We start from the raw sequence: 12,303 nt of genomic DNA on the forward strand, positions 1-12,303 counted from the left end.
ACGCTGCCTCGCCGGCCTGGCGACTCCCGCGGCGGCCAATGCACCTGATTTAGGCCTGAGAAATTCCAGGGCCTTATTACCATTCCCTCTTCACCGTCCTGTTCCATCCAATGCTCAGCAGCGCATGGCAAGAATCTCACACATGGACATAAATACCCTCTTCCAAGCACAGGAGAAAATCTTATGGTCGCCATTGAAGAGCAAAACAAACCTGGCATTAAAATAACGTGAAAGCTGGATCCCATTGCCCTACTTTCGATGACTCTGGGATTCAAAGTGGAATAAAAATGGTGAAGGATCAAGGAGGCTTCCAAGTTTTGCTCCCCGGAGAGAGAGATGCAACTCTGGGTAATAAGTGAATTGGGCGTGCACAGGCTGCAGAGCAACACCAAAGAGCTAATCTGAGCACAACAAGGCGAGAAGAATCTGTGCTTGACCTCCGTTTCTCCTACTTTTAGCCCAAAATAAACAGCCCATCCACTACAGCTTGTTACATTTGAATCATTCAGGTCAAGATTAAGCAGCATTTAAACCATAACATCTGAAAAGTGCAGGCAGCTCCTGACTCCTAAATTTACTCTAAGCATGCATACCCAAGGATAACTAGGCGTCTCTGCTCTTCTTCTGAGGGTCTTTGTGCATGAGCATGTATGCATTTTCTCTCCTTGGACATGTTTTATTCTGGTCAAGAAGCCTGTATCACAGCCTGATTTCTGTACTGATCCATCTGTGACCTTTGGATGGGCACCAAAAGCCTCTGCCCAGACTACACACAAACAGCAAGGGCTCTGTAAATACCAGCAATTTAAAAAACAGATTATAATCACTACCATATGCTACTGCTCAAACAGACTAGACCCAGTCTGGAGTAAGTTCTACAGTAGGCTATCAAAGGCTTCATTTGATGAGGTAAAACCATATAATAACATTATTTGAAGACGTAAAACCACATAATATCATGTCACAACAGACCATTAACTGTATTTTAAACATTCCTTTTGGGAGGGCTAAGAGTTTATTGCTGCTTTGCAGTTTTCAGTGCTGGCACAATCGGACTAAGTGTAAATCTTTTCATTCATGTCTATTAGGGGAACCAATATAGCACAGTTTACTTTGTGCAGCGTAAGAAGTACAGAAAGCACTTGGGCAAGCTCACAGAGTTTTTCACTCAGACACAAGGCCAGAAGGAAAGAGGGGTGCATGAAGATTAATGAAGAAGTTCTAGAAGACTGAGTTTTTCCCCATTCAGTTAGGTACTGCTGAACTGAATTAGTTTAAACTGTCTACCTGCCTTTACGATGAATGTTTTTTCTCCTGATACTGTTAGCAATATCTGAAAATCAGGCCAATATTGAGTGGCAATCTCATACCAGTGCTATGCCAAAGCACTCATGTTTTGTAGCAGCAAAGCACATAAATATACATATACAGAAGATGCTAAATTTACCATAGCGGAGACAAACTTACTCCAACATTCTTTTAGCGTTGTTCATTTTTCTGATGATGTGATACCAAAAGGTTTAAGAAATTGCACTGATGCAATCAACCATGACTAAGAAAACACACGGACTGTGGATTGGTCATTTCATACTAATATTCAATTTGTTTAATAACAGTTAATGTGGTTGGTACAACATAAAGGGTAATACCACTGACGCAGACTGGAGTTCGATTCTCTGCTCAGAGGAGCACAACGCTGCACCAGTAAGAGCTCTCTGGCTCCTAACTCCAAATCAACCATTTGACCAAATCAACATTTTAGATAACTGTGTCAACCAAATGCAGAAATGTGCATGTAAATAAGGTCAGTATCTGTGGCAAAACCAATCTAGTTCACAGGATTGTTTGTGTGAATATGTCAGTGTGAGTACTTACGCAGAGCGACCCTCAACATCTAGTTTTGTGGGGATGATGCCCTTCTTACTGAGTACAGCTGCAACCTTGTCCACCTCACCCCTTTCTACTGCCTTCATCAGCCTGTCATCATATTTATTCCAGTCTGTGTTCTGAGAGGCAGAGAGAGGGAGAAAGAGAGATCAGTAAAAACACACTTACAGAAATGATTACTGCATTAAAAGGCCAAATTTGAATATGCTTTTCTGCCAATATGAACCCAAAAACATGTTCTGCACTATAAAGGGTGTGTGCAGGTGATGGATTCAATGTGAACAGCTGTCAAAGTGAATATGAGAAACCTCTGCTTGTGATTCTGAGGAATGGAATTCTGCTGAACCAGTTTCTCAAGAACAATGAGACCTCCAATACCGCTCATCTCCACAGAAAACAGAAGCATTATAAAAGTGTATCATGAGAAATGTTTTATAACAATCGCCTCATGAGTGCTTTTAAAATGACTGCGTAGAAAAGAATTGAAATTGATAACACGTTTAAACAAGTTGTTAATTCCCAGAGGCTGCAAATATCACATTAATCATCAGTTACTGCATTCTCCAGTAACATTGTGGTGCATTCCAGGATTCCTTGCAGCTATGGAGAAAACCATAAGTCACTCTCCCTTTGTGGGTCAGTGTACACACGCACACACACGCACACACACGCACACACGCACGCACACGCACGCACACACACTTTAGGCCAAGAATTTATAACATATTCATATTTATAAAAAAGCCCAGATTTTGAAATACACTTTCTAATAAACCACCTGCAACAACACAGAAATAGATGGAAAAACAATATTTTGCAAGTTGTTTTGCTTTCGTTTTTGTGTAATCAAGGATTCAAAGACTCCTAGAACCCGTCTATTTACATGAAGCTTGCGAAAACTGCCCCACTGACTTAAAGGCCAATTGTTTGGCCTATAAACAAACAAACAAACAAACAAACAAACAAACAAACAAACAATCTAGAAGCAGCCTACAACAATTTTCCTTTTGAAAGAATCAGCAGGATACCTACAAAATACATGGAGGTGCATTTAAGCCATCGACTCATAGTGCCAGAGATGCGGGTCCTTTATGCAGCCGCAGAAGAAGTATATATTTAAAAAAAAACAAAAAAACCCAAACCGCTAACGTTTTCTTCCTGTATTTCCCTGACAAAGGGAAAGATACACTCTGCCAGCGAGTGCGTATGTGTGTTCTGCCTAATTCAGTAGAGTCCCGTGCTCCAGCAGGCTGCCTGCGCCTCACGGAGTCCCGGTAAATCTCGGCCGAGGTTGCTCTCCTCCCCGTCCCGCAGCCTCTCCCCGCATTCTCATCACGCCTCCACGCATACACACACAAAAACACACACGCGCGCCTTGGCAGTGAGCTGCTGTGGAACACAGGGACCAGCCCTGGGACAGCAGCTCCTCCTCCGGGCTTCAGTTTCACTTCCCTTCTGTTCCGTTCTTTTGCTTTTTTAGACTTAAATAAGGCTGTCCTCTTTTCCTGCAGAGTCCTGAGCAATCCTCTCTTTTACGGCCCCTCGCGCTCTCTCCCCCTTTCACTTTCTCTCCAGCTCTGGCCCGCCTGTGCTCTCTTTTCCTCCCTCTCCATGCCAAATGGCAAGATCATCCAACCCCTGGCAGTAAATATGTGATCTCTTCAGGGTCTAAAATATCCCGGTAAACAGCACGCGGATGGGCCCTTCCACTGGTTACCTCTTTATTTTTTGACCCTCCAACCTTTCTCCAATGACTGATCGAGGGACGGGGCGCTAAGAATAAACCCTAACATGCTCGGCCCATGAGTAACCGCTACCGTGGCACAGCAAAGACAGAAACAAGGCCAGCCAAGCAGGACAGGAGCTCACACAAACACAGACACACTTGTCAGGACACAGGGTCAAACGTGTCTCATTTGTTACGATAAAAAGCACTTTTAGCAAAATGTACAGAAAAAGACTGACAGCTGAATACTTTGGGTACTACATAGAACCACTTTCAAAAGATTCTTTAAAGAACCATATACAACAGTTTCTCCATTATGAAGAATAATTCAAACCATGCTAAAATACATCTAAGAAAGTTTGCTTCCCATATGAAATTTCCATTTCAGAGACCCTGAAGGTTTTATTGCAACAGTGACAATACACAAGTATTTATTAGGGATGAATGATGACACTGGATTCATAATATTATCAGCAGATAATATCAGATGTATTGGCATTAACATGCATACATGAAAAATACTGGCATCTATCCACAATTCCCATATCAGTGCAACCTTACTCTCTACATGCAATAAGAATTAACACCGATCCCTTTGATTTTTAAAATAATGAAAAATGCAATACACCACCACCACCACCACCAACAACAACACCCCCCCCCCCCCCCCCCCCCCCAAAAAAAAAAAACTCATTATACATTAAACATTATACGATGTTTTCGGTCCTGAAAACATACTAAAACATGTTCATGCAAACACATCCAGCTAGAAATATTAACCTATGGGGGATTACAGGTCCAAATCTAAAGTGGACTATTGGTTGACACCCTAAGGAGAGTGATCCAGTCCCAAACCGGAGCAGACTTAAACCGCAGCTCCCCCAAGCTGGGAGACAGTGGGCTTGCTGATCCAGCCCTGCGGTAGCAGGATTAGGTGTCGGCTTTTTTACAATCAGCTGTCTGGAATAGAAAGTCTGAGAGCCCCCCTCATCATGTCTCTCTCTCTCTCTCATGATGGTAAACACTGCACATAAGATCTATTTTCAAAGGGAAGACGTCACCTTTTAATTTAGGAGGTGAAAAATAAGAGGGAGGGGGGACATTTTCAATTTACACAGCCTGCATCAGCGAAGGGGCGGTCGAGTTACATCCTTCATCCGAACCTAAGCGGAGCTGACTGAGTGGTAGCAATATTCAGCAAACACATGAGAACAACCACACTCACAGACATACACGGAAAGGGCCATCTTCTGATGTAGTGGGTGGGGCGGGGAGTGTGGGGGGCACTTTCTAACCTGCTCTGCAACATGGAGACAAAGGAACAGAAATGGACATACGCATGCAACCGCTCACTGAAATAAACACATGAATTCATGGGTGTGGGTAGGTATGTATTTTCATTTTGTCTTGCTGAGAGGACAGTGACTGATGGCTGAGAGGTGTTTATAGCCTTTTCACTCAAGTCATTTTAAATCTGTGACACTTTGTTGTCACCTATACTAGTTAGAAAGAGTCTACTCGGCCTGATGAATCATGTGTCAATTGTTTTGGAAAGACTACTGGAGTAACTGGCCGTAAAAAAGTTTTATAGAGCAACTTTACAGCAAAAGCATATACTTATAGAGCACCTCTCCAACATGAATGATGTAACTATAAGAATCCCACCAGTAGATCTCTGTACAGTCATTTTCAATAGCGTAGTTCATTCAGCAGCAACTAGGGCTTTCACTATTGATTATGTCAGTAAGTAATTAATGAGACTCAACATGTTTAAAAAAAATTAAAAAAAATAAAAAAAATAAAAAACTACAAAAATAAACTGCCTAGCTTGGAAAAAACAGTGAAAAATCTTTTAATAATGCAATTTAAAAAAATAAAATAAAATTATATATATATATATATATATATATATATATATATATATATATATATATATATATATATATATATATAAACACTACTACACATGAACTGCATAGAATTGAGGGGGATGCAATATCATTATAAATTTTAACCAATAATTTTAGCCCCTTAGGTTCCGAGGCTTAAGGCGCTCCACAGCTTTTAATTCTGTAATTACAGAGAAAATAAGGCCAACTGACTGACTTAATGGGCAGCTTACAGGTTGGATGAATGGATGCCACAGGTCCTGTTCATTAAAATGGTTAATGGATTTTAACTGAGTAGTCATGACCGCTCTAATAGGATAGAAAACAAGCACTTGATAATGTTACTGAAGTCTGTTCAGATGGGCCAAACAGCTAATCGTGATTTATTTGATCATTATTTAAATTGTGATTATTTCCTGTACTTTGAGGGCCTTTTTTTGGTCAAAATCAACACATCCACTGTCTTCTGGCTACGACACGTCAGACTGCCAGTGGTTGTGTTGTCATGTACATGTATGGATCTCTCTTTATGTATGGCAGCTCTTTACATTGCATATGAATATTCCGGACATTTCATGATTAATAGATACAAATGATTTTTTTTAATCATTAAAATCCTGCTACACTGACAAGTTTTAAGGGTTAAGAATCTCTTTTCCTTCCACTGAAACTTCCACTTAGGACATATGATAGCCTATAGCGGACTAACACTGTAGAGTCTTTCCCATCTCCACTCCTCACTGTTTGTGCTAAGCCTACTGTTAGCAAACACCAACAAATCATAATTTCAGCAAGTAGCAGGCCTACAGCAGTATTCCAGGATTCCAACAGCACATGTCAGCACCTTTCAGCAAATAAGATGAAAAAGTAAGCCATGGAGATGCATTTGAATGTAGCAAGGGTTTTGATGCATGCTCACAGAAGTGCAAATGGACTAGGAGAGCCAAGCTCATTCACACCAACACAAAAGGTCTTCGGTAATGCAGTGATGGTGTTGTTCTATTCCCCTCCTTCTATTTCTGTCCTTTTCATAAGTGAATCAACTGTTACAGCATGGGATACGGTAATGAACACTGTTGTGTAGACTGGTTTGATTGAGGGTTAGCAGTGGTTTTAAACGACAGGTAACAGGTAAGGGCAGGCTTTGAGTAACAGGGCAGGGAGTTGCTGTTATGGAGTTACAAGTACAGGCTGGGCCGCACAAGCACAGGTGTGATCATGATTATGAGCAGAGTTATGACTAATAGGACAAGAACGTCAGCAAGCAGGTCAAAAGAGACTTTACACTCTTGCTGACTAACAGCTAATACAAGTATTTATTACTACTATTATTATTATTATTATTATTATTATTATTATTGCATAGGTGTCAACATTAGAAAACGCTAGACTGGAAATGAAGAAAAGAAAATTTGATTCAGTTCTGTAACAAATCTAGGCTGAAATTGGGTGTCATGTTAGATCATCTTAAGTTGAGTATTCAATGAAAAATGGGTCATTTAAATCCTAACCAGTTTGTTAACAAACAAACAAACAAACAAACAAACAAATAAATAAATAAATAAATAGGGACTGGTGTCAGCTGATACCAATTTTTGTGCCACCTCAAATTAATTATTTCATTAATTAATTCATTCATTCATTCATTCATAACGACCTCATGTGAGCCCAATAAACAAAAGGAGTAGGGAAGGCTTCATACAAAATCACAAGACAGCAGTAACTGACTGGATTGGGCATTATTGTGCTAAATGGGCTGATGTCCAGCATTTACCGCATTGCCTGACAAAAAGGCAACAAATAATTTTGAGCATGAATCACCAAGCACTGTTTTTTGCTGACCTCAAGAGAAGCCACTGTGTACATTGTTCTGTTTTCTATTTTTAAAAAATACATAAATTCACTACACTGATGTATACCAACCTGCAAAACGTTTAATTATAAAATAATAATTCTTTGGCCATAATGCTCATGACTTCTTCCTACCTTTTTCATGATACATATAATACAAAATACATATAATAGCGTTCTTGGAGGCCCTGAAGCATTTTGTGCTTAACAACAACATATGGTCATATTACGCAGCCCTGGTCTAAAATTTTAAATGTAAGTAATCTTGAAGTCGTCTTTGGCAGAGACAGGTTTGAGGACAAGTTATAATATATTTGCCTTCTCAGTAGAGACAGGTGTGATGAGCTAGATGTCTCTAGCTGCCGTCATGCAAAGTCAGTCCTTGGCTGCCAGGCAGTCTGGGTCATGCTACAGGCTACAGTTCATTTCGACACCTTCCAAACCAGAAGCCCCCCAACACCACTAAACCCCCCCACCCCCCAAGCCCTCACTCTCTCTCTCTCTCACACACACACACACACACACACACACACACACACACACACACACACACACACACACACACACACTCCTTTGGCAATGTCAAATGAACTGCACTTTATGGGTCTATATATCCTAACACACCAGACAAGTGCAGACACCTGAAACCAGTCATTGCAATGGGAGGTCATGGAATGCTATATGTATTAGGAGTGTGGGGGGAAAGGAAAAAAAAAAAAAAAAAAAGATTCTTAGATGCAACCTAACACGGACGTGAATGATTCTGAATCGATTGACAAATATCAAAAATAAAAATATCAAAAAATTGATTTTCTAAATATTTAACGTAATTTTGACAGAACGCAAAGAGTGGCAGTAGGACAGTCTGTAGTGACACCTAACAAAAACAACTGGATGTGCGAAAAATCTGTCTGGCGCCCCCTGCATAAAAAGCCAGGTAAGGTCAGGAGACACAACCCAATTGGTTAGAAGAGCCATTTTGTCCTTTCAACAAAAATCAGACCTCCTTGCCATAACATTTATGTCTAGTACATCTCTACATCTCTCAGACAGGACATTTTCACTCTAAAGTAGAGCAGTTTCTTGTAAAATGCCTCGCAGCATTGAGCTGTTTTACGAGGCTGAAGTCACATCTTATTTTACAGCTTTTTGTTAGAATTTTCTCGTTCCACCTTAAATTCTGACCAAGGTGCCGAACGTAAATGCGGCACTATTTAAAATGGTACAGGAAAATTCAAAAAAGAAGAGACTTCATCTTTGCAACATTTTAATGTTTGACAGACTCCCTTTACAGATTTAACTTGCCAGAAAACCAACTGCAGCGCGGATGAATGCGAATAATGCATCGTTGCCATGTGACCTGCAGTCTGCACATCAGTTCTCATTCATTGTGAAACAGGGCTGTCGTGCTATTTTGCACACGTCCCGTTTTGAAGATATTTTACTGACACAGTGTACTCGAATCGTGACGTGCTTAGATTCCCACCCCTAATATATGTGTGTGTGTGTGTGTGTATGTATATATATATATATATATATATATATATATATATATATATATATATATATATATATATATATATATATATACACACACACACACACACACACACACACACACACACACACACACACACACACGTGAGAGAGTTAACTTGAAAGTTTAAATATCAAAGAAAAATCATGCATGTGTATGTGCAGCCATTTCTTTCAGCACAAATTCTGCTAGCCAACAGTTCACTTAAGTGAATATGGTGACAACTATAAATTACATGCCATGAGCAAGAGATATGGTCTTACATCACCTCTCCATTAGGCCTCACTCAACAGTTCTTCTTCACTCACACACAACCTGCAGTTAGAAAACAGGTCCTAACAGGAGCTCATTATCTTCCCCTGTGTTCATTTCTCCAGATTACTCCCTCCTAACATAAGATATACTGCAACCCAGCCAGCCACACAGCAACTGGGATTGATCTGGTGTTGTAACTGCCAAAGATGGAAAGCCCCCACAGGCATGAGCACTGGGGAGAGAATCCAGGACTCCCACAAACAACCCCTCAAACCCCTGATGAGGACAGAGTTCTGGTGAACTCTGGTGAACGCATCACATTCTCCAATGACCAAGGAGAGCAGGGGCTCTTTTTGTTTATACAATCGCAAACATATAGTCTTCATATAGTCTTAAACAAAATCAAAAATAAATGTGTAGTTTCTTATTGTGAATGCTTGTCCTTGCTAATCTTATAGTCTATTCAGTAAATAGAAATAGTTATATTTGTTACCTTTCAAGGACTCTTATTGTGACAGGTGGAGCTAGGAACTGGCCGGGCTGCGTGTTCTAACAGGTGATTGAGAGTTAGAGTGAGAGAGCTACCAATATGTGTCACGAGCTAGGCTGAGCGCACTTTCCCTCCTGTATTCAGTTTGCTGTGCCGAGTTCTAAATAAAGCTGTATTTTGGACCCAAACTTTGTCTTGTAAGATTTCCTTTTTACTTTAATATAGTTTTGGCCCGTTTACTTCATATGCATGCTGATATCTGGTCCGTTCATGTGTGCAACCATAATATTTTACAACGGCTTCAAAAGTAGCTCAAGCCATCAGCTTGTAGATCAGCTTTATAACTGATATTCTGATGGGCCATGTGTCAACTGACTGTTGGTTATCAGTTCCAATAATTCACCTAAATTTGTATCCCCAGTGGTACATGCAGAAATAGAGATTTATAAACAACTTAAAAGTCAAATTACTCAAAATAAAGACATTTAATTTAATAACTCAAGAAGATCGCTTTTTGAATTACATGTTTTTTGTGGCCCCGTAAACATGTTCCATTACTGGGAGTTACAAAAAAAAAAAAAAAAAAAAAAAAAAAATCAAGACAAGCACAAATACAACACTGTCAGTCAATTATTAGAGACTTCAGACTTTCACCTAAATCATCAAACATAAATCTGTCTGGCAAAACAGACAGTAAAAGGTAATGACAGAGCATGAGAGAGACAGAAAGAAAGACAGCCAGCCAGCCAGCCAGCCAAAAGATGAAGAGAGAACATGTTTATTTTTCTCTCTCTTTGAGAGCCAAAGCAGGCCTTGAGAAATCCTGCGAGCATGACAAGGCTTCCAGTGAGATCAGGCAGGATATATCCCATCGCTACTAATTCCACATCAAGCAGCTCTCACAGCTGGACTTCAGCAGCCTAAAACAGACCTACACCACATCCGCTTACACTTCTCTACCACCCTGAAAAGCGAACTTTCTATCTAAGAAGCGTTAGATGAGAACGGAATATCTAAATCACTCCTCAAAGCTCAGAGGATCTAATGTGATGCAAAGTTGATATGTATTGATTCACACTTTCAGACACATTAAAAGGCCAATTTAGATCTAATGGATGCTAGATAGTTAGACAGAGCTACTGCTGACACTCAATGACATGTTTATTTTGTGAAGGATGTTTATGTGGCATATGGGTGGCCTTGCCTCAGCGAAAGTTAATTTTCTAGAGTCAAAGCTCAAAATACATATAGCTGTGTTATTACAACAACTGTATCAAGGACAATGACCTGACATGAACGGTGTCTAACTATTTTTTTACTATTACATAATTCTACAAATACGCTTCACATTCTACAATAAAACACATTTTTAATACAATATATGGACAAAAGCATTGGGACACCTACATGATCTTTCATGCCATCCCTTTCGAAATCTACTGACAATAACATGGAGTTGCTTGCCCCTTGGCAGCCATAGCAACTTCTACTCTTCTGGGAAGGTTTCTACAAGATTTTGCTCATTCATCCAGAAGAGCATTTGTGAGGTTAGACACTGTTGGACGAGAGGGCCTGGCTCTCAGTCTCTGCTCTAGGTCATCCCAAAGGCGTTGGATGGGGTTGATTGTCTGCAAATTTAAGCACTATACACACACCACAGCCCTAGGTGATCCTGAGTTGACTGTGAAACACAGAAGGGGAGAAATTTTGTGAACTAACATGTTGCAATTACATCCTATTACAATACCACAGTAAGCTCTTTAGAGTTCAGTGAGCTCTTTAGAACAACCCATTCTTTCACAAATGTTTTTAAAGGCAGACTGCATGGCTTGGTGCTTGATTTCATAATGAGACTCAACTTAATGATTAAGAGGTGTGTCTCAATACTTTTGCCCATATAGTGCATTTGTTTTTCTCAAGGACTAAAAATGTCAGGTGATGTGACTGTCCTATGAGATTATATCTTAGGCAAGTAAAAAAATTAATAAAGCTTATTTGGTCCTAATAAAATATCTACCTGAAATAGATTGGTTAGTGCTACATTTTCAGCCTAGTGAAAAACCTCTGCACATGTTCTGTTTTCAAGTATCATACAGCACAAATGACAAAGGGCTTTTATTCTGAAATGCCTTAAAGAATGAATGGGCAGAGTATTGCAGCATGAAAAAAAAATCCAAGATAACAACAACAACAACAACAACAACAACAACAACAACAACAACAACAACAACAACAACAACAACAACAACATTATTTATTAATTAAAAAAAAGAAGAATGTATGACCTTCAAAGATTAAGTCCAAAGACTACTTACTTTTTAATGTATGGTTGTGCAACCTGACATTTTTCAGCTGATCAAACTGGTAAAAAAATAAAATATAAAAACTAATTTCTTCCTTTACAAAAGCCATGAAATAAATAAAATCAACACACTCATTTTAGCTAGAATACCAAAATGAGTTATCATATTCCAAATGGCCTTCATCTAAACATACCATCCTCATTCAAAAGCCATCACAGATGATGTACTGACAGATTAAGCACTGATGTTATATTTAATGGGCCAATAAATCACTTTATAGACCTCAAACACAACAAATGTGTAAGCTCTAAAGCCGAATGCGGCCCACTGCAGATAAACTAGCCACCCACCACTAACAGCTCTGG

General features: G+C 39.7%; 1 protein-coding gene across 2 annotated transcripts in view; it reads right to left on the minus strand.

Moving 5' to 3' along the window:
• uacab (uveal autoantigen with coiled-coil domains and ankyrin repeats b) overlaps positions 1 to 12,303 on the minus strand; it is a 76,756-nt gene that overhangs the window by 36,633 nt on the left and 27,820 nt on the right. Inside the window, exons 1-2 of one of the 2 annotated variants that reach the window (XM_037534588.1) lie at positions 2,920 to 3,495; positions 1,876 to 2,006 (exon numbers count right to left, since the gene is read on the minus strand). In XM_037534588.1, the coding sequence (XP_037390485.1) occupies positions 1,876 to 2,006; positions 2,920 to 2,955 (167 nt within the window). In that variant the 5' untranslated portion in view covers positions 2,956 to 3,495. Of the gene's footprint in view, positions 1 to 1,875; positions 2,007 to 2,919; positions 3,496 to 12,303 lie in introns of those variants that run through there. The other variant, XM_017703564.2, reaches the window with a different exon arrangement.

This window comes from Pygocentrus nattereri, chromosome 25 (assembly GCF_015220715.1).
Source record: "Pygocentrus nattereri isolate fPygNat1 chromosome 25, fPygNat1.pri, whole genome shotgun sequence".
Lineage (NCBI taxonomy): Eukaryota > Metazoa > Chordata > Actinopteri > Characiformes > Serrasalmidae > Pygocentrus > Pygocentrus nattereri.